This window comes from Lepeophtheirus salmonis, chromosome 5, assembly GCF_016086655.4.
Source record: "Lepeophtheirus salmonis chromosome 5, UVic_Lsal_1.4, whole genome shotgun sequence".
NCBI lineage: Eukaryota > Metazoa > Arthropoda > Copepoda > Siphonostomatoida > Caligidae > Lepeophtheirus > Lepeophtheirus salmonis.
The window spans coordinates 44,768,062-44,795,861 of NC_052135.2; the positions used below are offsets into that span (position 1 = coordinate 44,768,062).

Here is a 27,800-nt window from a genome sequence, read left to right on the forward strand (position 1 = left end):
AAACAAAGTTGAGTTTGAGGAGTTGAAGCACTTAGAGCCCTTAAAAAAACCGTAGTAGTTTGGAGAATCATTTTCTAAACATGTGCATTCTTTAACAAAAATATTTCAACTTCTCCTTTGTTCTGAAAGTATTCATTTAAAAAAAAAAGGTAAGTAGACAATTATACTAAGTGAACTACTACTGGGAACAAATGCTTTATTTAGACTTAAATGAAATACAATTAGATGAAAATTTAATATATTGGATAATTGGATGAATCACGGGGGATTGTTTATTTGGACATTTCTTTTAAATTAAAATACATTACTTTTGATATTTAAAAAAATATAAATTAGACATGGTTTTGAGATATCATCCATAGGGGAATAATATTAAAAACCCTTTGTTCAAGTACACAATTGATACGTACAAAGGATATTTCTATCCGTAACTAAAGATGTTGCAGAATACATATGTAGCGTCAACACAAAATAAATCACATGGATTTTTTACATAATTGTGTATGTATGATAAATTTTGTATTTTTAAGAAATTTTTGTCTTTTTATAATAATTATATATTCTGATAAGTACTTTTGGGCACTTTAAATTGTGCTTAAGCTAGCTGAAGTCATCTTTATTATTAAAAAAAATAGAAATTTTGCAGTTATAAGGCCATATTAGGGTCGTATGAAGCCTCATAAATCAAATAAAGGCTCTAAACTATAATTCAAATACTCCCATAAATTTGAATACAAAGCATTTAATTGATCAAAATATTTTTATGAAATATGAGACTGTGTATAATGAATTTATGAAATGCAAAATTAATTTGTAATTTCTGTTCAAAATTGTTTTTGGGTTAATTTAACACATATGTTAATGTGTGTGCATTCCTTTGAGCAATGATTTATTGCGGCAAATTTATTTTTAGTGACATTTTCATCTCATATATATTATTAAATGAATGATCTCATCATTAGACCTAAAAAGAACAAAATGGCCCATGGATCAAAGGTTCATAACATTCACAGCGAGAATTATCGGAGAGTTTGAATCCTTTTTTCTAGAAATCTAACAAGAGACTCAGTTGTTTCTTCTAGATTTTTCCAATTTGATTTAAAATCCACTCTCGCGGTTAAGAACGTCACTTGTAATGTTTGATATATGAAAATACCCCAAAAAATTAACCTTGCCCAAAGTAACTTTGCTCAAATGAGTAGAAACAATACAAAGGAATATTATAGTGAACCAAAGGTTTTTGTATCTCCTTAAAATCACTCTCATTTTTGTATTTCTAAATTATATTATTAATAACTATTCAATTTATTTCTTTTTCAAATTGTATGCGGAAGAAAGCTATTTCGCAGAAGAATATTTGAATAAAATTCAATACATCTACATTTGATTCATGGAACATTACTCTATTTCAGACTCAATCATTTATTACTAAAATACAATACATAAATTTTAAATTGAGACACTGTTTATTTCATTGATGCCAAATTTTAGGAAAATAATTGATATTCATAAATAATTCATGATTCAAAGTCAAATATAATTGGTATTTTTAAGCAATTCGGCTTTTGATATAATGTAAATTTGGCTAATTTGATTTTGCAAACTGTCCTAGAACTGAATTATAAATTCACCAAGCATAATAATGTATTATTATAATGATCTAATACAGTACTTTAATTATAATTCGAATAAAAATAAGATTATAATATCTTTTATTGGTTTATTCACAAAACGTAATTTATGTGTTGGTTATTAAAATATCCTTTCTACTTTTCATATTTGACATCTAAATATATAAAATAATATTTTTATATAGAATACAGAAATAATGGATTTATATCAATTGTTAATGTTAGATTGTCAATATCCATAATCTTTACACCTAATATTCGAATATTCCTATTTAGTACTGCAACCTGTTCTTCAAAAAGAAACAGAAAAAAAGGACAAAATCAGTGGGTAGTTAGTCCATTCTTACCAACTATGAAATTATATATTATTTAATCATTGTTGGAAATTATTTACAGCTTATAAACAAAGCTTAATTGAATTCAACCCATCAGCGTTCAGGACAATAATAAGGGAAAAAGAAGCCAAAAATGAAAGCTGAGAACAAAATATAGTGTAAATTTTTATGTTAGTCCTGTTTATTTTTTATTCAGCTTTTTGTCAATTTTTGCTCCTTATTATTGATCTACAACACCATTTTGATAAACAGTGAACAATGCCCAGCTTTTAAATCTTTAGACCCATATATGATTAATTCGTCATACTATAAAAAAACATATATCAATAATAAACAAAGAAGTAGAGCTAAGAAACAGACGGAGGCTGGTAGAGAAAAGGTTCTGCTACGTTTAAGTTAGTGTTGCATCAGAAAATCCCACAACTTTTTAGTCAAAATAAAAACATTGGGGGTGGATTTACGCGAACTATACGTGTTCTCCTTAACATCCGTTTCATTTTACTGGATGGATATATTTCCTGGTAGGCTATGTAGTTGTAAACAATCTTGTACGTTTATGAAAGAATCCATTTATGCTACTAAAACACATTTTAAGTTGAGATTAAGACAAATACATTATCGGGGGGACTTTTCAGTCAAATCTGCGGTAAATACTCACAATTTTTACTTTTTTTAGATTTAAATTTTTCCAGACTGTCGAAAAAAATACAAATATTAACTATACACAGCTTAAGATTAGTGCAACAGTTGGTGAGATTGAGGGTATTTGCTTGATATTCGTTAATTCATGTTTTTTCCATTTTCTTTTTGAAGGAAAATATGAAAAAGTCAAGGAAGATTGCAATGTGGTGTAATGTCTTAATCACATTTTCAAATCATACGGGCATATTACTTATGTCATGTCAAGTCGATTAATGATAGGTAGTCATACTGAAGATATGTTAGAACCAAAAAATGCAAATATAACTAGAAATTATTTTGATAAGTTAACTTGATAACTTTACTATTTTCCCCTTGTAATTGAGGGAAAATGGTCCCAAATAGTACTCTTAACTCAACAATCCGCAGATGAATCTCAAATCACATTTTTGGGTTAGGATTTTGAGTAAAAAGGAGGAGACATCATAACCAATAAATAATTCTAGAGAAATTAAGCTGTTACTATTTTTCTACTCATTATTTACACCGTTTTGATTATTAAAGATTAGTGTTGGGTTTGACCTGAAAATCCTAGACCGGTATGAGATGGCTCTGATTTTTAGTAGACCAAACTAATTTGGTCCTCAAAATAACCTTGATCTGGAGTCTGAAACGGTATTGAATAAAAAAATCGGTTTGGATCAGTCTCATTTAAAATTCGGCCTTGACTCATTATATTGATAAATTGTGAATATTTGAAAAATAACGTCAGAAGAAGTTAAATGTGTTTCATAAATTATATATGTACATACACCTTATAAATCAGGATAGGCGATAAAATTGATTCATAAATTGAGAATAAAAATAGGTCAACGATTAAATTTTGGTCTACAGTCTAAGATCACAGTCTCGACAGATATATCGGTTCAGATAAGTCTAGAAAAATCACTTAAGACCAAACAAGAAAAAAAATTCGGTCATGGATTAACACTAAAATTTACCATCCACGGTCTGTGGCACGATGTTTTACTCTAGTGCATGCCAAGTTATTTATCGAACATCTTTGTGCCAAAACCATAAACTCTTATATTTATATTAAACATCATCCTTCACCCTCTGTTATGGTTCCTTCAAATTTCATTGATAAGTTATGAATTATTTGAGTAACAATTCGACAAATGAGTAAAGGGTGTTAACATTCCATTTTAAGCTGTATATCAAACTAATAAAAAATTAACTTATTTTCATTATTATACTTACTTGATTAAATGAACACATTATTAAAACTTATACACGTCTTCAACTACTTCATTCTCATTCAAAACATATTATAAATCCAATTTTATTTTTAATTAAATGAATCCACAGCTTTTCGAATAATTTTAAATTATCATACAATTATTTATGTTCAAACTGAGTTGAATATGTTCACTTATTGAATATACAATTTGGCGATAAAGATATTTGCATTGAAGAACACGTTTATGATTATATGTACAGTTTTTTACTTACTAGATTCACAACAGCACTTAATTTAGCGAATATCTAAAAAATTTCATCTAGCTTTTCTGGCAGTGATTGCGAAACTACGACGGAGCAGTATGGACTTTCATTTACAAACATCACAAAAAGGTTCCTACATATATTTATGAATGATATAAAACGATTTAACAACTTTCTTTAAAAGTTTGCGTGACTACTATTGAGCCAGTCCTATCATTGTTGTTTTGAATATTATTAATATTATTGTGGAAATTGAGTTAGTTCATAATAACTCATCCTTCAATACATACATTAAATGATAGAGAGTTTAACTATAACCCTCCGTTACTTCTCTGGGGTGTTTATGTCTTGTGTGTTATGTTTTTCAACAAGAAGAATACACTTTTATAGTACTTCAATAGTTTCTGAGTTATTAAGAAATTCTATAATAAATTATAACGTCTTTATTATTAATTTACCTCAAGGATAAATATGAAAGAGTAATTTGGAATCGGAGTAGGATATGTTTATATGGTGGGGTTCCTTAATACCCCAAGAAAGTCCACTAGTTCTGATTTAAAGGGAAATACAATTAAAATAATTTATTGAAGTATATGGTTTACGGAATTGAGGAGCACAATGTCTTCAACGACTCCAGAATATTTTCTGGCATCTGTCATACAGCTAATGATTGGCAAAACGTGGAGAAAAAATAGCAGTTTTACAATTAGATAAGGAAAAAACGGTTTGTCTTATCATTTGTTTTTATGTTTTAATCATTCTTTAGTAGATTATCGTGTTGTATGTATACATTCTTACAGAGTCATGTTTTTTTTGTTGAAGATCTCGGATATGGCAGAGATACCATGGAAAATTACTGGCATTTTAAAATATTTTAAACACTGTTTACTATGTGGTATGCTAAACAATGAAAAAAAATAAATTTATAGGCAATATTTAACATAATTTGATGTAAAGTTGTCTCCTGATTTCAGTTACGACACTATTTCCTATATTTATCCGCCAGTGACGAGAGTATTTTAAATTTTGTTGGAGTAATTCCATGATTACAATCCAGACAGTTTTTGCAAATTGATTTAGATAGAAGTAACTCTTGAAGCCCTTTTTATACATCAAACAGTCATTTTTGCATATTATTTGATTAAAAAAAACAAATGTGATGTCGTATTTTAACCCCTTTAACAGACTGTTTCTAATGATCAATCATTTCTTTCTCCCTGGGCATACTTATTACATGGCTGATTTTGTTATAATACTTAAAGAACTATAAGTACATATATTATACTATGTACAATACAGACAAAAATATTATTCAACATATAAAAACCTTTTTCTTTTTAGCTAACTCAAGAAAATCCTTTAAGAAGGGGAAATAAGAAGTTGTTGAATGGTTATTAGTAAAGAAAAGATAGAAGAAAAGAAATGATAGAAATATATTCATTTGTCTGTTTATATTCGAATAAAGATTTACTGAAAAAATTACAACCCCCTCCTTTCACTACTCTCAACTAATGTATTAAATTTATGTATAAACTTACATAATAATATATATTGCACATATATATGACAGTGTTGTAATCATAGTTTTTATATATGAAAGGGGGGTCAGATTGGACCTTTTTTTCAGAATAAAAATGTTGTAAAGACTTTTTTAGAGAATGTTGACATGTATTTTTTTTTAATACCTTTATTTTGATGGCATATAATATATAAAAATCATCTAAAATTATCTGGTAAAGTTAAATTTGAGAAAATATAAATGAACATTATAGTTTAAAATTTCTTAGCTAGATTAAGGCTTTAAACATAAATCATTCATAAATCTAATTTTAAAAACATAACATCTTATTTACAAAATACGCATAATATATCAACTAAATAGAAATCAACAAAAAAAAAATACTCTTACCAATTTCCATCGACACAGAATAAAACAAAACAATAATAAATAACTAGACTTAAGATTTTTTGGCCGAAATGAGCAACAAAAAAACAAAAAATGCTCAAATTTGTAGAAATGAAAAACCCAAAATATCAAAATTGAGCAATTTGTGATTAAATAAAAATACATTATTGGAAGAAGAATTTAATTGTATTAGTATTGATAAATTTTGCTATATTATATCGACAATCAAGAATTTAGAAGGATTTTCTTACGTTCATTTTTGCCTTCGATCATAATAAAAGTATTAGATGACCCTTTAACCTCCACATTAGTAATTGGAGCAAATTTTACGAGGATGGGATCTTCAGGAGTCTTGTTAGAAGGAGGCATCTCCACAACAAAACCACTGATTATACGTTCAACCTTTTATTTAAATTGAAGATAAGGATTTCATAATTTATGGATAAAATTTTATCCTTCGTTTATAGGTACAAGCGGGATTATTCAATAATCAATTTTGAGCAGTTGAGCAATTACTCACAAATCTTAGGACTATAAATAACAAAGAAGTCACTAAATATTGTGATGTAGTAGGAAAAGCAAAATCTTATTTTGACAAACAACTAGCTCGCTTCTACAAGCTTACAAGGTATTTCTTAAAAGTTTTATTATCAACTTAGCCATGTCTATAATGTCCACTTGAGTTTGATGGATGACATCTTATAGTATCAGACCTTGTATCACCATTTCGAACGCTCCGTATCTTGCTACTGCCAAAAATTAAAATTGCAGAAATACCTTCCGCAACTCTGGGCTCTTCTAAAGTTATAGTCTTTTGCTAAGTAACCCTTAATATTTAATAACATATTCCCTAATACCTTAGGAGTAGACATGTAAACAAGCCGGTATTTTTTTCAATAGTAACGATACAAATTTATCCGTTTAGGCTAGGGTTGCAGTCCCTCTAACCCCTCCCCCAGCATATGACTGACAGATATTTTAATTATAATCTCCTAATATGGCTTAAACATTGCATCCTAGATATCACAACTCATAACTTTCCGCATAAATACGACTAAAAGAAAATGTTATTCACGGTCAAAAGGTCAATTTCCTTCTAGTCTTTAACGCAATTGGCTAAAGAATGAGAAATTCAATAAATTTAAAATTTATGTTTTTTTAAATCAAAGAGATTTTTTCTTGAAATATCGTTAAATAATCTTTTTTTTTAATGGTCAACTAAATTTGTTATAAATTATTGGCTACGATTAATTACAAAAATGTATTCGAAAGTTAATTCAAAATATTTTCCATTTGATTCAGAATATTTTTTCCCAAAATTGAGTTTAGATTACATTTGTGTTCTTTGGCGAATCATCATCAGTTTCTATCAACAAATTATTCATATTAACGTATTGGAGGCACTGCAAGTTTTCCTTAAACCAGTAAAAATTGATCTTCACAATAAAAGAATGAGAAATTGATCTACTTTATTTAAATGGACATATCGGTGTCCATATAAGTCTCCTAAATCAAATAAATTTGTTAAATTATTGCTCAAATTTTATAAATCTTAATTTATCCCAAAAATTTGAATACAAAGCCTACAATTAGATCAAATATATCTATGAACTGGAGTGTCTGCAGGGGATGGGCTGGAGGGGCTGTAGCCTACCCCAAAATAAAGGATTTTTTGTTGTTTTTTTCTAAAAATTTAATATTTGAGATTTTATTTTTGAAATTTTTTTTTGTAAATAGCTGTGCATTTTTGAATTTTTTTCCGAAAAAATTTAATTTTGTACTAAAAAAATTTATTTATGCCTCTGCAGACACCCCTAATAGTATATTGGGTTGTATGTAAATTGTTTTGGGGTTTTTTCTTTATTTTTTTCAAGATGTTTTTATGTTAACACACCATATCAGTTAATGTACGCTTTTTTGTACACAAACCATTTGAAATTGGCTCAACAATGAATAATAATGACAATGAAAAAAAAACAAAATATTGGGGCTATTGCTCTCAATAAGTGATAAATTACTATGCCAATAATTGATTATTGACTGATATATTAATGGATTTCTGTTTTTCCCCTTATGTTGTAGAAATGAAGAAATATTGTGCATAAATTTAAAAAAATGAGTCCCCAATTAGGTAGCTATTTTTAGATTTTGTATAATGGATTCATATACATACTTCCAATAAGAATGACATAACCCTTTTTTGTACCCATTGATATTAAACTGCCACATAGAAATTGCTATATAATATTTGGGAGTATTTATCTTTGAAATCCCGCATATCTACGTTTTGTTACTATCAATTTATAGCACGTCCCTACCTTCACTGTAGGAATGGGCCATTCCAAAAAAAAAAAATCCAAATGCCGATTCTGATCCGATTCTAGTAAAATTCTCAATGCCAATTCTTTAATATTTTAAATAATTGTAAAAAAATACCATTTTGCTATCAAGTGTGTCCATACATATTCATTTTTTTAGAGGGACGATTGGTTTTTGGATTTTTTTTTTGGAAAAACAATTCAAAACTCCACAACTGTTTACAAATAAATGAATTATTTAAAAAAAAAATCAAAAATCTACAACAATTGAAAAAAATAATTAAATTTTTCTCCGAAAAATTTACAAAACTTTTTACAACTGCTTAACAAAAGCTTATTCGAGTTCAACCAATCAACGTTCCTAACACTCATAAGCGGAAAAGAAGCAGAAAAATTAAAATTTGATAACAAAATACAATGTGTTTTTTGTGTTAGTAAGGTAAGGCTGTAGTAAGCCATGAATTACTTAACATTGGGATAGCCAATAGATACGTAACCTCCTTAATAACACATTGCATATCATTATTCCATTAAATAACAATAGCACACAAAAAGAATTATAAAATTATTTTTAAAAAGTGATGAATCATGAACACGAATAAAGAAACTTATTCCATTGAAGCCTCAGTTTTGTCATTTAAGTAATTAATCATGAATTTGTGTAGCATCTGGTAAATGATTTGAGTTGAAAATTTCAACTAAAAACTTGAAAGAGCGCTAAAAAAAACAATCATCAAGTATGCTTTAATTTAGTCGAAAAATAGCTCATTTTTTATTTAGGATTTATTTAAGTTATTAGATTCTTCCTTCAATATATTTCGCCCGTATTGGAAAATAATGTATCATGATAAACCTGTTTTAATGTATAGATTACTTTACATTAAGTAATCAATAACTCATAAATAACAAACATGTTAGAATAAACTTATAAATTTCTTTTTCAATTCAATCAAGATTTTTCAAATTTAAAAATCTTATCACGGATTACTCTATATCAGTGTTGAGTAATCCGTGGTCACATTTATTATAAATATTTATATCTAATAGAAAATCAGTTCATAGAGCTTAACATGGTTAACTTAATTATATTTTGAATGCATGAGATTATTTGACAAATATATCATTCCACAAAATTTTGATCATTTCCAGAAATAGAACTGATCATTTAGCATAAAGTAGTCCTTCTTGGCCTATTTTCGTTGTAACCATAAATTTTGCGATTAATATATATCACATTATTCGAGTAGAGTAGACTTCATCTAATTAATTGAAATTGATTTATCTATTTCCGTTAATTTTCCATACCTTGCATCTATATAATTGAATGTTCCTTTCGAAAGCTCACTTGAAACCTGCATAATGGATGATTGTTTTTTTAAAATATGAGATATAATTGGACTTCATCTAATATGATGAAAATTAATTTATCCTTATCAGTTAATTTTTTATACCTTGCTTTGAAATAATTGAATGTTTCTTTTGATGTCCCACTTGTAATCAATATGACATAGTCGGGACACATAATCTTTTGTTTCATTATTTATAATGAAAAATTGTACCAGATAAAAGTTGTAGCCAAAGTTTCTGGAGAATAACTTCTCAGGCTAAATGGTAGAGTGGCCGATTTTATTTTTATCAAAAAAATTAAGTTATTATAGAAATTTCGCGTGGAATTTAAAAGGAATAACTTATCCAGATCTTATATAATTCATTGATAAGAACCAACATAAATAATGTCATAAATATCTGTTTGGATCTGATGACGTTTTTTTGTAAGGCTTTCCAAAGGACTAATCAATAAAAATAATAAAGAGTACTATGAGTTCATTTATCACACCTAATTACATTTATTGTATCTCACAATCTCTTTTCCGAAAAAAAAAAACAGATAGAAAGCCCAAAATCAGTAGGACTTAACTGATTATGCCCAATTATGAAATTATTAACTATTCAATAACTGTTGGGAATTGTGTACAGCTGCATAACAAAAGCTTATTCGAATTCAGCTAACAAGAAAATGGAGTATATTGATGTGTCAGTGAATTAATCCAATTTATCATGTCTTTCTCAACAGTTGACTAATTCCCCTTTTACTTAACGTGAGGAGTGTCCCAAAAAGTTATCCCTACCCTAGTAAAGATATGTCTTTTATTTAATTCGAAATAAGTACCATGAATCAACCTTACCCTTCCTTTTAAATGAAGACAATTAAGTTTAAAATCCTTCTAACCAAATACATAAATTTTTCTATTTTTTTCTCAGATGATGATGGTCGTTTGTCTTTGTCATTCTCCCCATTAAACAAACAGAAAGAGATATATTTTTGTGCTCAATTTATTTATATATTTTACAATGAAATGTTTTATCCTTTAGCAGGAACATCAAAAACTATCCGCGATATAATTTTTACTTCTAGACAACCTGAAGTGACAGAACAAAACTGTGACATGTCCATCTTTTTATCTTCCAATGGATCAAACCATGAAAAGTCCCGCTCCAAAGTTCGACGTGGTTCTGTCCCTGTTCTACACACAGCACTTAAATTAGGAGGGAAATCTTTCTCTTCGGAGACCTCGGGCTCTAACAGTGGCAATAGCAATAGCAACGCTCATATAACGAAAAAACCATCTTTTTTTTCAAAGTCCGGATTTGGACCACTCAATTATCCTTCCTCAACTGGGCATCCAGGTGAGAACGGTCATTTGAATATGTATATGTGCACTCTTCGTGAGAGCTGTGAGTATAGTCCAGAGGAGACTGAGACTGATTGGGATTATCAAAAGGAACTAAGAAGCGCATCAGCAATCGGCAGCACCTCTAAGTCTGGGGTCAGTGGGGGTAAGTCAATACTTTCCTTCTTAATAACTCTTAAAGTAACTCTAAAGTGTGTGTATATATGACCAGGAGCCTTTGAAAGTTTTTGCTTGTTTGGGAAAACGTCATTTTTTTAAAGCTCAATTTTCTCTTTGGCTTACATTTATTACTTATAGATGTAACGTCCCTCAAATTTTGATGTCCCATTCGCATAGAACAACCTTTACTAGATGACGTTATCATATATCTAAAGCAGTGACGTCTTCAACAATTTAAATTAGAATAATTAATGTACTTTAATTATAATTATGAATTAAATTAAGAACAACAAAAATCTATTCTTGTGTATGAAAGATACTTCAAATTTGATTAAACTTATGAAATTGCTCAAATAAGGTACTAAAAAATAATATTAATGAAAATATTGCCTTGTTGAGGACGTTCTAAAATCGGTGGCGTTACGGTTACAGCCCTAGAGTTGCCAATTCCAGCCTTTTCTTTCGTCTAATATGTATTTTTTAATAATAATATGAGAAGACAAACATACTTTTTGTAAAAAAAAAAGTTTTCATTTGACGTCAGCATTGTCGATGTAGGCCATTTTGAGGCCCTAGACTACCATGTTTTATAACAATAATATACAAAAAATACTTTATTACATAATTATACATATTTCCATATTGTTGACAATCAATTAACTAATACAATAGAAAGAATAGGATACTTTTATTTTATTATCAAACTTTTCTCGTCTCTAATTGATCCAAATATAATAATAATTGTACAAATCTAAAGATCTTTAGTACATATTGCCTCGACTTCATCCAAATACTACATCAAGTTGTATTTAATAGAAGTGCTTGTCTTTTTTATTTCGTAAAGTCATTTGATAAAATTTCATCAATATTTATTGGAAATTTGTTCATTTTCTCGAGTAAAAATATCAACTAGGTATGTGCTCCAAGATGTGTCTCAAAATGAATTCCTCATCAATTTTATTTGTACAATATTTTATAATCATAAATAGAAACTTAATTTCTTCAGATGAATAACTTAGTTATGTACAACATTAAAAAATATATAAGGGTCATTGCATGAGAAATTTTTACTACAAAACGGATTAGACTAAAATTTTGTATGTGGTACAGTAGAACAGATCATAAATCAAATTTTAAATATGTAACTTAATTCAATATTGAGTTCTATGGCCTGAAAGTATAAAGAAATTCGCATTTTTGCGAATATTTGATTAGAGATAGGTGTATCGCAAACCAAAGCAATAATAAGCAAGTATAGTTTATCATTAAAAAGTTATTTGTTAGTTAAATAAAACTTCCTTAATTTTTATTTTATTTTTGTTATAAAAAAAAAAGCCAGACCTTGTAGGCCTTGTTATATTGTTTAAAAAATTAAGACTTCATTGAACTTACCCTTTATAGTCAAATATAATAAATACACAAAAAAACAACTATATAATATAATTTATGATTTTTATAAATTGCACCATTACTCTAAATTACAAAGCCTTTCCACTATACAGTTATTTTTATAAATCACATCTCAGAATTAATAGAGTTATAGGTGGATCCAAAGCTTCATCACTTCCAATAATACCATTTACAAAATTTAAGTGAATCTTTTTTTTCGTGAGAAATTTTCGTGGAATGATCCATAAATATGTTGAAAGTAGTGATGGGACGATTAATCGGAATCAGAAATCGGAGAATTTGGTATTTCGTCTGGAATCAACATAGGAAAAATAATGTTTAATTTACAATTCCGATTCTTAATTATTATTTTTTTATAACTGCTATTTGACAATTAATTACTTTTATGAAATCAAAATAATAACCCCCCAAAAAAAAAAAAAAAAAAAATATTAAAGAATTTTTGCTTTTACTACAAAAATTAATATTTGAAATTTAATTTGATTTTTCAAATTTTTTCCCAAAATTTAATTTCCCCATTTTTTCTCCAAAAAATTTATACAATAAATTTAAATTTTTCAAATTTTTTTCCAAAAAATTTTATAATTCAAATTTAATTTTTTCCTGAACAGCTGTGGATGTTTTTATTTGTTTACCAAAAATTTAATTTTCGGTGAATATTTGAAATTTTTTTTAACGGCCCACTTTTTACTGACTTTTAGAATCTCTCAAATTTATCCTGAATGAGTGGGTTTCTAATTTTGATTATGTTATATCAACTGATATCATTTGAATTATTGATTAGTTTCCTATTAGTTTCAGAAAAATTAATGAAAAATTTTTTCGTTATTCCAAAAACAGTTTTCCTCAAAAAACGACTTTTACATTTTTAAATCAGTTTTATTCAAAATGAATAAGAAAAATTGACAAAAGTTACTGATTTTTTTCCACAGTATTCTGCATTATATAATATAATTTGGATGTGAATTTTTTGTTCGAGAAAAAAGGATTGTCGCAAACTTTTAACCCTTGTGTAGTATTTTCTTTTAATACACACCCCTTCTTTTATGTGCCAAATGACATTTACGGAGTAATGTAAGCTGATTTTGAGAGAAGGGACTTTTATTGGGAATCGCCCTTTATGTGTGTAAGATACACCTTCATTTTTTATTCAATAACATTTTCATTCATTTCATGAAGATAAGTCATGTATTCATCGACATCCTCTTCATCTGATGCATCCTCTTCAAACTCTGGATCCTGCAATTCTGCCTCATCAAGCATGTTTTTACAAGTTACTTTTGGGTAGTGCTCATGTTGATTGAATATCTTTTTGTTTCAAATATCTTTGTTACTCTAAAGCCATTGATTCTACAATTAGAGTATTATTAGGTCCCTGCAAGAATATATATCTGTATTTTTTTGGGGTTTGGAACTAATGTATTTGATGTTATAAAATTATGTATAATACACAATATAATTTATAATAATCAGGTAAAAATGACCCGTAAGACAATCTTTGTACACAAGTCATTTTCAGCAAATATGATTTTTTTTTTTACTTTTCTAATGTTGAGTTCTATTTAGGAAAAGTTGAACAATTTCATGTCTGGAAAATGTCACTTACAGGTACTTTTGGTATGTTATAGTTATTAAACCTCATTTTGATGCTTAGACGACTCTATATAACATATATCAATTAACTATTTCTAAAAACTAATTTACAAATTAGTTTGTGTTTTTAAAATATAAAAAGTAGGTAATTTTGTTCTAACTCATCTTTTCATTTAGTCTTTCTGAAAAATCATACAAGTTTCTGAATGAAAATGTTATTTAATAAAAAATGAAGATGTATGTTCCACACATAAAGGGCGCTGTGAAAATTTCTCGCAGCATTACGACTTCCAATAAAAATCCCTACATTTCCTCACCCTCAAAATCAGCTTACATTACGCCATAAATGTTTATCGATGGTGTAACAAACAAATTGGCCAAAATATATATTTTTTTTAAAGATATGAATTCATTGGACGGATGAGGGAAGATCCATATATTTGGATGTTTCGTCAAAAAGATATTACACATACATATATTAAGCTGAATTAAAACTTATCTTTCCCAGTATAACGTATTTTTACAATACAAAGTTTATTGACGAGTCTTATTCCTATTTGCTGAAACATTATTGGTTACAACAGTTTTCCAAACTATAAGCTACATATTGTCACGCCTCCATGTGGATAATAAATTTTTTAGTTTACTCATTCCTATTTGACTTTCTTGCTTGATTTTGCTTTAAAAGAAGTATGACTCTATTTCGAAATTAGTAGAATTAAAAAAAAAATGGAAATATTTAATGCAAACGTCCAAAAATGCTATCATTATTTACAATAAAATAAATATTCAACAATCATTTGTTTTATAATATATAAAGTTTCCTTTCAACTCAACAATAATAATTTGTATTGCAAAGTTATATAGTTTTTCTTGAGCCTTACAACTCAAGTACATATCTTTGGCTGGAACATTTCAATCCAAGAAGCGAGATAAAACAGTATAAGAAGACTAAACTCAGCCATGAAATATGTGTTGTTGGGAGGGAAAAGAATAACCGGTACAAAATTTCTTTGTTCCATGATGTCAGCACTAGGTCAGACTTATCGGTCAAAGTCTTAGACATAAGTAATAATTCTTTATTTTGTGAAATAATATTAAACAAGACATTACTCTTTATTTAATATAAAATCATTTTGTTGAAATCATTGTTATAGTTTTTTTCAGGAGGAAAATAATCAAAATATATTTAAAAGAATTGATTACGTTATTTTCTCTATTTGCTTCGTAGGAAAACATTAGAAAATGGCTATTTAATCATTTTTAAATGCGTTAGAAGAATATCTATTATATTAATTCAATACAAAATAATGAATAATGTTTGTTAAAAATTTTTATTGATTAAATAAATCTTTTTCCTCCTTTACAAACAATGAAAAATATATCGGGGCGTCCACAGGATTATATATATTATTATTTATTAAAAAAAAAAATTCTTAAATTAAATTTCAAAATATAACATTTTTGTACTCTTTTTTTAAATCTACAGCTATTAAAAAAAAATTTGAAATATTACAATATTCACAAAAAAAAATTCGCAGAAAAAAATTTAACAAAAATATTACAAATTTTTATGAATTTAAATACAATAGAAATATTTTCCTTGCACTAATACTAATTTAAATGTAGAAGACTCTCCTTTTTATAACAGTAATAAATTTTCTTCTCCCAAAATTATATAACAGGCAGCTAATATTATCAAAAGTCTTAATTCAGGTGTACCATATGTCTCGTTCCCGCCTTCTCCTCGCGCTTTTTCCCCCGTTACAAAATATGTCAACTCTATTTATAGGGGATTCCATTCTACTGATGCTTTAAACATAACCTTAAAGCTATATAATAAAAAAAACGAAATTGAACGTGGTAATCCTGACAATATAAATAATGTTTGGGATAAGAGGATCATAGATGCCCTGACGCTGTATTATATGGGCTGCAAGAAGCCTTGAGTGGAAATAAATAAATACAAATCCCACTCCTTTTATATCAAGGATATCTAGTTTGAAATTACTCCGATGACGATCCTCATTTTTACTCCTAGTTCAATAAGGACTCACTTGTACAACAATAACTGCTGAGGAGCAAACCTTCATTTTTACTCTTCGTCTTCCCTTTTACGCACTTGTGATTACTTTATACTTAGTGTTCCCTTCTCAAAAACAGCTTTGTAAATAAAAAAGACTATTAAGATTGCTAACTTGAAAAAGCGACTCCTCCCTTCTAGATTTTATACACCTCTGTCCGATTCTATCAAACAATTAACATTTATGTATTTTCCCCACACTTTTGCCACGGTGATGCTACTGGTATTCTAAGGTATTAGTGTACTTTTACTGAGTATGTGCAACAGTATGTCAATATTATTAACTTTTGCAAGGTACATACAATACGTACACTTATATTTGGACAAAAATGAATTAAAAAGAACCATAAAAACTCTTTTTTAGTATTCTGTTCAAATAGTTAGCATTTCTACGTCGTTTCATATTATTGTTTAACTCTCTTTCTTTCTCTTTCTACTCCTTTCATTCATTCCTCTACCAAACATACATACTTACGTATATGTATAGGTATATGGCTTCCTCATTTCCCGGGAAATTGTCCTTGGGGGAGAACCAGGGAAATATCAGGATCCCCTTAGTAAATAATGAAATCTGTGAAGTTAAAGTTTTTTCTTTATATAATTTAAGAAGTAATAATTAATTTTAAGCGTGTCTTACAAATATTCAAATTAATAAAGCAAAATTTGTCTTTCTGTCTGCATGAATGTCTGAATATATGACACCAAGTTACCGGATGCACACTGTGTGTGGAAGCTCCAATTTTGGACACTCTTTTGGGCAGACACGGCAATTAGGTAGCTTATTTTTTAATTTATTTTTGTAAATAGTTTATTCAAACCTGCACCAGTTCGAAAAAAAAGAATTAATTGACGAATTTGTTGTCCTGTTTGTAAAAGGCACATATCTCTCCTTGAAATCCACACCAGGAGCGACACCATAACACTTGCTCGAACTCTGGTACTTAGTGAGACGTTCTTTTGCAAAGTTTAGGAGGAAATTTGAGGTCCCTAAAGGACTTGGCTACCTTCAATGCCTAGAAAAAATGTTTGAAATGGCTACAAGATAATTTTAACGACTTCATTGTATCTGAGTCTAATGGATTTTTTTTTGTATAGGCTGTTAACAAACAACCAACCAACCCAACCCCCTGTAACACAAACGACGAACCTATCAGTCCGATCTAAAAGGAATTCCTGGGTTTGCCTAGAGACCAAGTTGCGAAGCTTGATTGCACTGTAGGCTTCGTGCAGAGACTATAATTGAGACTGGAGGTGATTTTGTTGAATAAAATAAATTACAGAAATTGGACATAAACTTGCACTTGAAAAAAAAATCATTTTGACAGCACAGATAGTTTGCACACCAAGTATAGTGCCCCATGATGTATATCATAAACATATTTTGATCAAATAAATTATAAAGTAATCGTATTAATCATCGGACGATTATAAAGGGTGCACTGTGTGCAACCTGATTTAAATCGTACAAATATATCTTTTTGTATAAGGTATGAGTATGTATTTCAAGAGCATTAATTCTGTTTATGTTTGTTAGAGAGCGCTCTAAAAATTAAAGAAGTTATAACTCATCCCAACATATATTTTTTTCTCAAACTCTTATTTTTATTCTTTCTTTCTTGGGGAGAGAACATACATGTATTGAATAGTTTTGTGTGACTGTACTCAACATAAAAGGAGAGTGACTCTCAAGATTTCTTGACAAGTTATATTCTATATTATTAAAGAAAAATATGTATTTTGCCAATCCCTAAATACTAGTTGCCCAATCAGACTCGAAATAAAGTTTATAATATTAAAAGATAAAATTAACTTTTGACTGAATTGGAGATCGTATAATTGTAAATTATACAATTTCCCCAGGGGGCTCAAAATCAACTTGCACATCATTTGATGCTTCGTAAGACATCATCTTTTATCGATACATAAAATATAATACATCGTTTACAAAGTATATTTCGTAAAAACTTTAAACATTAGTTAGTGAATTATGAAAAAGAGAAAACTCAAAAATTTAAATATTTAGGTACATGGTAAATAGCTCAATGATTATTATAATTACGTCATTTAATAATTTTGTAGCATTTTGTAAACTATTTTTGTCTATTTGGTACTAGTAAATGTACTAAAAATATTTGTATTAATAAGAATCATTGAGAATAAATAAATCCTTATATCATTTGTTAGTCTCATAGTAAAAACTTTAAATTTGTTTTTTGAAAAAAAATTCTTTGAAATATCTATTACTTCATTGGGATTTTGGAAATCAAATTAGTACCTATCCATTTTGATGAGGTGGCGTATATTATATAAAATAATAAGTTAATATCATAATTTTGTGGCTACCATTGTGTGCCTCAGTCCTAAAGAAAAAATATATATAATTAAATCAACAATGCAGTTAGTTCATATGAACTTGGAGCCTTCTTTTCTGGTTCACTATACAGCGTAGTGAACAAGTGATTAAAAATGATTAATAAATATCTACCAAAAGGTCTACTTTTATATATAAGAATTATGTATTATTCTTTTCTGTTGCTCGCTCCTTTTATTAGGCGGATATGTTGGCTCTTGATATATTTTCTTTGCTCAGTACTCACATAGATAAATTCAAGGGATCAAACGAAAAGAAAGTAAACGCTTTTTAAGCACAACGATTTTATAAATTCACTAAACCTCAATTAAAAATTGCAAAATATACGAATATATACTTAACATAGCATTATTTAGATAAATAAAGAATTCTAATTATATTCAGATATAATATTTCAGGAGCCTACTAAAAAGTATTGGTGATAAAATATAGATTGAAAGGGATATTTAGTATTTGTTGTGAATATTGAGGAATTAATAGTAGTTTTTGTTTAAAAAAACTATAAGTAAAGAAAAGTCAGTAGAAATAAGAAAGCATTTATCTATTAATAGGGCTTTTGTAAAGCACATGGAGAATAAAACTATATTATTCAAAAATTCAATTCCTAAAAATGACGCGAGTTAAAAGAAATTGAAAGGTTTGTCTCCCCTTTCCTTAAAGTATTTCTAGTCAATTCTGATTTTCTCAAATATTATTATTACCACAAGTAAAGCAACTGCTGTTTTTTTACAGTCAGCGGGTACAGCTTTTAAATTCCATAAATCGCTAAGTCTTTATTTTATACAATTCGATGAAACTTCTACAATTATATAATTACACTCAAGATATCCTGAGAAAATACATAATTACCGAAAATTTCCGGTAGGTCTAAAACTCTGAGATATCCCGAGAAAACGGGATCCATAGAAAGAATCCCAAGTAGGTATATACTCTTCACATTCTATAGGTACATATTCTGAAAAGGAAAACTTTCTTTTTATTTTTATAAATATTCACAAAAGCCGATAAGACTTTTATTTCTCAAGTTCTTTCACCATAAAAAAAAGAAGATAAAATACTCCAACCAAAAGAAAAAAGAACTCCCTGATTTAAGCTATACTTAGTACAATTACTTTTTTGTTCACTTTTTTCATTTTACTAATATCATCTAGAGGAAAGCCTATTATGTTATTTTTATTTAGCATTTGTACATCATAGTGATGCATATAAAATGAACATTCTGCCGCTAAATAAAAATAAAAGTAACATGAATTATTGCAGTATGTAATCTTGGCCATTTGAAGAATATTTGGTAGGAGATGAGCTTAGCTGTTACGGCAATTTATTATATAAGCTGCAAACAGTCGTGGCCGAAGGGAAATAAACACAAATCCCACTCCCTATATAGCAAAGAAAGATAGGCTGAAAATACTCCAATTCGGATCCTTTATTATACTTTGAGTCCAACAAGGGCTTGCACGTATAGCTAGGGTAGCGGAGTCGCAGTCGGTACCTTTTTGGTGGAGTCGGAGTCAGAAGTCGGTAAATTTGTACCGACTCCAATTCCACCTACAAAAATTATTATAATTTATATAAATCAAACTTATTTATAAGCTAAGGCTTACATTGAGTGCTTGTAAAGGTTTTTTTATATATAAATGGTTATAAATTATAGATATTAAGTACTATTAATTTATGAAAATTGAAAGTTAACTCATTTAAAAGTTTACTTCACCAACTTCTAACCTGATCAATGCCTATACAATAACAATGCCCTAAGATTTATAAGGGCTAAATTATAATCTTGGGTAGAGCATAACCGTTATCCATCTTAGTTCATTAATTAGTTTTGTGAATAGTCAGTTTAAAGTGTACCGTTACAGTGAAATGTTGTGTATATTGTCGTTTCTCGGTTATAAATTATTTTCAGAAACTTATGAATGTATGATCAATAAATGAACTATGGATCCATTTCATTTATTGTTCATCTTGTTAGACATATTATTTTAACTGGCACAATTATTTACTACATCTAAATAATAACTACCAAATGCTATAAAGTAAATCTATATTTATAGAACTAAATAATAATGATAACAGCTGCAGAACATAAAAAAACCTGTTCAAATTGCCAACTAGAAAAGATGTTCCCGCTTTCTTGAATATATTTGATATACTTTTGGTACATCATAAGATTTCTACTTATTACGGCACATGTTATATAACATAGTCTTTTAATTATATTATATCATTGTTACGATGTACTTGTATTTTAATTATATTTTGAATTATATTACTAATGCTTGAATATCCCCCGAATTTAGTAAAACTTGTCGGTAGACAACATTGGAATCTCTTCCATCCCATTGGTAATTATAATTAGAAAAATGTTACTTCTTCAACCATAATGAAGATTAACTCGATAATTATCTTCTTCCTACATTTACATAATTCCTTTTTTTTAATTATATTCAATATACGTTCTCCCTTTTTTCGTCTGTACAATAATTATTTTTTGGGGTTTAAACTTTTTTGGTGCATTTTTGAGTCCACAAACTATACCTTAAAAAAACTTTGAGACACGGGCAATCGGTCTTGTCTTTTGAAAAAAAATCAACCTATTTGCAAAAACAAACTTGCCCTCCAGAGCCCAAGAATTTGGTATTATCAGAATGAAAAGTAGTTGTAGGTACGTAACTCAGAATTCTAAGCAACTTTTATTTATAACTAAAGTCTGTATCTGTCTCCGTTTTTTAAAGAAATAACCTATGCATTTTTTATCAGGGATATTTACTATAACATAATAATTTAGTACGTGTCTATCCGTACGCGGATTAGCAAGTTTGTCTTAGTATTCTTAGTATGTTCATAATAAGATAAACCGTGGTAAAGGGAAATAAGAGGATTAGCGAGTTTGTCTTAGTATTCTTAGAATGTCCATAATAAAATAACAATGTCAGGTGCTTGTCTTGGCTATAAAATATGTTTGATATGAAGTATAATAAAATAGAACTAATAATACGAAAAAAATTGCACCACTTGTTACAACTTTTCCTTTATTACTGGGCGTTAGAATGTCCCAAATTTATGGTCATAGAGTGAGTTTATGTATTCCATAAATTATATTACCAGATAGCAAATTAATCAATCTTTTCAGTGATATAATTTGCAGCAAAAGGAATTGAAAACTGACTGTAGATTTACAAAAATATTGGGCCTCAAAAAACTACTTTTACACCTCAAAAACAGTTTTGATCCAATTTCTCGAAGAAAAGTTGACATAATTATAATTATATTTTCATTATTATATTGATTGTATTATAAAACACTAATGTACATATTATGGGTGTAGTTTTCTTGATATTTGAGAAAAAGGGACTATTGCAAATGTCCGATGTTAGAACTGTCGCCAGCCTTCCTTACTCATATTGATTTATTGGTAGGGTTTGAATATTGAATTATTATAAATATAAAAGATTATTTCCACATATGCTACCCAATAGATTCATACTTTCCTCTTTTATTAAACTGATTCTTACTAGGGGGGAGGGGATGAAGGGATCAAATTCAATTTAAGCCTAACTAGAAGAATATCTTTTTAAGCATGCTAGAAAAAAATAATTTTTAATTTCCGGCCAACAGAGTAAAGTGGTTCTGATTTTTTGAGTATGCATATTATTTCATTCGACTACGTTTGTTTTTCTTTAAAATGAAAAATAAGATTATATTCTTATGTATCACTTGAGAAAAGGAACTTTAATTAAACTTTTGAAATTCAAGAACATAACTTTAAAAATGATTTCTCCAATTCAGCAACAAAACTTTAAAAATAGAAACCTCTGAATCCTTTTATAAATAATGAATGTTGTTAAAACAAAAAGTCATTTTCAAATGGCTATGCTACGGGCATAAAAATTTAAATTGTATTTTTCTACTATACTAGGACTTTATGATGTACAGTACTCTGGAGCTCAAATTAGCTGTTTTACACTGTGAACAATTTCTTACTATTACTACCCCTCCATTGCATCCACCCAAATCCTAATGCCAGTACTTGTCTGGGGGTGTTTAGCAGACCCCAAGATTAAAAGAGATATTTTATAGTGATGGGACGATTTTTAAAAAAATATCAAAGCCCATTCCGATGCAATTGTATTAAAAATTATCGATGCCGACTCTGATTCCTTAATATTTTAAATAATAGTTAAAATATACCATTTTGCTATCAGAGACGTCCACAAAATTGCATATGGTTTCTTTTCGAGGGATAGGGCTTGGTTATTGTACTTTTTGGTGAAAAAAATTAAAATATTAAACCTTATAGTAATAAGAAAAAATTCTTTTATTATGGGGACCTATTTTTTTTTTTTTTTTATAACTTAGAAAAGTAATAAATTAGAATCAGAATCGCAACTAAAACATTTCAATTTTTGCTTTATTTTCAAAAAAATCCAAAAACCAAGCACAACCAAAAAAAAATATATATATGTATAATCCTGAGAACGCCTCTTAAAACAAAAATGTATTTTTTTTACTATTAACTCAAAAAAAAAAAAAATCAGAATCGGCATGGGGAATTTTTATTATAATCACATCATTATTTTTTTAGGATCGTCCCATCACTAAAATTTAGGCAGGTTTTTTTGTTTGAAAATCATGCCACTCTGCCACTGCTTAACATGTATTTTTTTACATAATTACTACTTTTGAAAATCAGCCTAAGACCGCAATCTCAGACTGGAGACTGAAATTTAATCGTTTTCAAATTGTAGATCAATTTTTTCCGTCTCAATCTAAGGACATATTTTCTCCACTATCCCGATTTAGGAGCTGGACAAATATAATTTATGCTACACGTATAAATTTATATGATCTTATTCTGCCGAGGCTCATAATTTCTATACACATATATATTTCTTCAACAATTCGTCTATAGAATCGTTTAAGACCAAATCATAAATAATAAAAAACAGATACAGACCGAATATTCCTTTGCTACCTGTCCAGACTGTAATTTTTTTACAGGACCGAATTTGTTCGATCCACTAAAAGGCATAACGTTCTCGGACAAGTCTGGTATTTTCAGAATGAAACCACCCAACATTAATTGTAACCAAGGTTGTGTTCAATTCAGGTTCAGCTGTTCCATTCGTCCCGGTCTTGTTTCTTTCATTTGAACGCTTTAAGTATCGGTTCAGTTTTATCTGTCTCGTTTACAGTTTTCAGTCTAGGTTCTAGGGAGGCCAGGAAATGGAAAATTGGGGATTGCTTTCAGTTTACACAACCATAGGACAAATGTTTCGTATAAAAGGGTATCATCTAAAAATGTATTAGTCTATGGGACTTGGCAAATTAAAGGTTGGGAAACTCTGGTGTAAGAAATATTGTACTTATAATATTATAGGGCCCGACAGGCCTAGTAGCAGACCTGGATCCATAATCTAAACCGCCCATTCCTTCGTTTACTTACACCGTATGGGACCTAAAAACCACATTTTCAGATTCATAAGAAGCCCTTAGCTATTTGAAAATCAAATCAAATTGTATCACCCTCGCGATGTAAAAAAAATATTGAAAAACGCTGCAATTGTATCCAAAAAAATTGACTCATTGATTAAAGCTAATTTATTTTTCATAACATATATTGTATTTGCTTTATGTATTCTACAGAAGCACAATAGCCGAGACCGATCAGCAATAATATTCGACTTTTTCGGTTCTAGTTCTTGTGGTTCAAGAAACAGAATCGCTTGAATCGCTAGACAGATAAGGGCACAACCTTGATTGTTAGTTTTGTCGAGTTTTTACTTTTCTTTTTGAAAGTGGAAATTGTGATTTGACAATGAAATTATCCAGGATTTTATTGGGAACCTCTCATGTAAAGATATATAAAATATGTTGGATGAATGAATACAAATATAACTAAAATGACGGATTTCATTTTGGAAATGAATGTGTCCCTTGGCCTAGTTATATGTTAACCTTTTGTTCGAGAAAATGTAGATGCTTGTTCCCAATTTAGGCTTTCAATGAGATGCAAATCATTCCCTGAAGCATAATATTGTAAATCACTCACTTTGAATAATTTTGTTAGTGGAAATATACATAATATTATAAGAAATATTAAACTTCTTCCCTTTTCTCTACTTAAGAGTCATTGGGGATATTTCTCAGCTGATAAAAGGAAAATGATACATACAAGTATATGTATACTTAGTGCTTACATAAAATATTTTAGTGATAGGATGATTATAAAAAAAACAAAAAACAATATCGATTCTTTAATATTTAAAATAATAGTTAAAAAATACAATTTTGCCATGAAGAGCGTCCGCAGGATTATATTTTAGAGGGAGCTTGGCTTTCAGAATTTTTTTGAAAAAATTAAAATTCAAAAAATCAAAATATTTAACAAAAATTTAAAAATTAAATTTTATTTGATTCATAATTTTTTTTCAAAAATCTGCAACCATTCACAAGGAATTATTGTAAAAAAGTTTCAGAAACCCATCTCATAAAATAATTTTTTTTTTTTTTAAATTTAAACATCAAGTGTTGTTCATACAAAATTAATTTTTTTGAACAAATGCTATTAAACTCCACAGTTATTCACAAGAATTAATTTTTTTGAAGAAAAATTTCAAAAATAAAATGAAATTCATAAAAGTCAAATTTTTTGAAAAAAAAATTGAAAAATTAAAATAATTCTTAAATATTAAACTTTTCTAAGCAAAAAATCGTTAATATTGGGGGGGGGGCTATTTTTTTCATACGTTAGAACAAGTAATAAATAGTTAAATACTGTAATAAATAAGAATCGGAGTCACAAGTCAAACTTTTTTTCCGATGGCGATCCTTATTTATATTCCAGAAAAACCCTTGATCCCCCATTCTTATTCCACTTAACCGTCCCATCACAACAATATTGTTTATGTTAGGATTTTTTGCTCTTTAGTTACATACTTGCGTCAATTTTAAGTAGATACGTAGTAAGCAAAAAGAGAAAAAAAAGTTAGACTCTTGTTCCTTATTTAAATAGTGCTCTGACTGCTTCCATCAAGTGTTAATATGAACAATTTATAAAAGTATTATTCTTTTATTTTGTTAACAATTACATAAGGATTAGTCGTTGGAGGAGTTGGAGTCGGGGTTAAACAAAGCTCAGATTCGGGAACGACTCTCAACATGAATAATCTGAAGGATATGCTTAAATGCTCTCGCTGCAACTGCGTCTTGTATCCACCGATTCTTCAATGTCTGGGCGGTCATATGCTCTGCAAGTCCTGTTCAGAGAAGAAGCCCGCTTGTGGAAAGTGTGATGCAGATGTCTCTGAGGTCCCAGCTACTTTTGCAGAAAACATAAGTCAACATTTTCAAATTCCGTGCAGTTTTCAGTATCGGGGATGCCAAGAAATGATTCCTTTTAAGGTGAGTGGGATTCATGGTTGCTAGAAGTATTCATTTTTTTGTCAGAGGGAATAACGGAGATCTCATATATTATTATTAGATTAAAGTCACAAAATATATTATGTTATAGACCCATTATTCATGGAGCTAAGGAAGTGAACAATATAAGGACACTCATTATGAAAATTGAATATTTTTTGCATCCCTTAAACGTTTTACATTTATTAAGAATAACACTTTGTTATTTGTCTTCTTTCCATTTCAGCTACAACAGGATCACGAGGAACTCTGTCATTACAAACCTGTTCAATGCCCAGAATTTGACTGTTCCGTCTCAAAACCCATGGCAGAAATCCTGAAACATTTTCGTTCTGAGCACCATCATCACTTCATCAACGCACACGGGAACGTATTCAATGGGGATATTCGATGTGATGATGGAAACATGATTATGGGGACAGAGAGGCGATGGGCTCCTACCATGATGCGCCTGGATCCTGGAGAAGGTGAAACTTCCATCTCATCAAATAGTATCAACAACGCAGATTCCAATAATCCAAACTCTTGTGGTCTTCTCACAACTCCAAGTCATCACTTTTTCCTAGAAATTATTCGTACAAAACATGGGATTTGGCACATGTGGGTCTGGTATTTAGGGGAGCCTGAGGAGGCCTCAGTTTTCCGATGTGAGATATCTATCAGAAAAAAGAATCGGGATGAGGATTCAGAGCTTAAATATTCGGGACGAGTTCATAGTATTCGCATTCCACCTAATCGTATCATTCTATCAGGCTGTTTACTCACTTTTACAGACTTTACAGTAAATCATTTTAGATCCATGGGAGGGGATCATCCTCCTCATGTACAAAGACATCAAGTCATGGACTACAAAGTGTTCGTCTCACGGATTAAAAAGCCTGGAGCAAGTGAAAGGATGGTGACTGCAGGGCTTTCCAAGATGCTCCGACGATTTAGTATTGACAGCACCACTGGAAATGGAGGCAAGGTTGTTTAAGAAAGATACTTTAACAGGGTTAACACCCTTCTTAAATTAATTTACGAGTTCATGTCTTTATCAGATAGTCTGAAAAAGAAGAATATGTATCTTTATATCTAATACTTTTTATGGAATTGACAAGAATGTAATTATAATATGTAATTTATTATTGTTTATTACTTCATTTATTTATGTAATTCTATATTTTATATGTTAATATCTGTCATTACATTTATTATAATTATTAATTTTAATAATAAAAATATTACATAATATTCAATTGTCATCGCAGTACCTTTCTAACATACCACTTTACACTATACTTTGTTATCAGCTCTCATTTTTTCTACTCCCCTTTTGAACAGTATTTTAAACATTCATTGGTTAAAGTTGAATGAGATCTTTTGAAGTTGTGAATAGCTCCTAATAATTATTCTATCCTCCTATAGAAAGAAGGTAACCTCTTGTTTGAAAATATCATTACTTCCGTACACGTTCTTTTTTACATGAACTTAAAAAAAATCCAGTAGATGGAAAGAAAAAGATTCATTTCATTTAACATAGGTATTAATTTATAAATAAACTAATGAATTTCAAAGGGAAATCCTTTTTAATCCAAGTAGACGAAATTGACACCAAAGAGTCTGGAGCGGTGACTCTTTGCTATTGGAGTATGAGGAAAAACAATTATGAGTTTCCATTTCTTCCTTCCACTTTCCAAACAAATGAAAGTTTCTGCCGTCTGTGTTAATCATCATTCATCACCCTCAGAATAC

General features: G+C 29.0%; 1 protein-coding gene across 2 annotated transcripts; it reads left to right on the forward strand.

Annotated features, from left to right (window-relative positions):
• Positions 1–27,299, forward strand: LOC121118308 (uncharacterized). 2 transcript variants are annotated; one of them, XM_040712884.2, is made up of 4 exons: positions 1–149; positions 10,706–11,170; positions 25,741–26,048; positions 26,293–27,299. In XM_040712884.2, the coding sequence occupies exons 2-4, from the start codon at positions 10,780–10,782 to the stop codon at positions 27,040–27,042; spliced, it is 1,449 nt and encodes a 482-aa protein (XP_040568818.1). In that variant the 5' UTR covers positions 1–149; positions 10,706–10,779; the 3' UTR covers positions 27,043–27,299. The 2 variants fall into 2 exon arrangements, with proteins under 2 accessions (XP_040568818.1, XP_071744798.1); XM_071888697.1 differs by having other exon boundaries at positions 5–149; positions 10,709–11,170.
• Positions 27,300–27,800: the final 501 nt, after the last annotated feature.

Excerpts from the sequence above, each read along its gene's own strand:
- LOC121118308 (XM_040712884.2), top strand. The coding sequence starts at position 10,780 with ATGTCCATCTTTTTATCTTCCAATGGATCAAACCATGAAAAGTCCCGC. Across the intron at positions 11,171-25,740 it reads TAAGTCTGGGGTCAGTGGGG|GATTAGTCGTTGGAGGAGTT; the intron begins GTAAGTCAATAC and ends CAATTACATAAG. Across the intron at positions 26,049-26,292 it reads AAGAAATGATTCCTTTTAAG|CTACAACAGGATCACGAGGA; the intron begins GTGAGTGGGATT and ends TTTCCATTTCAG.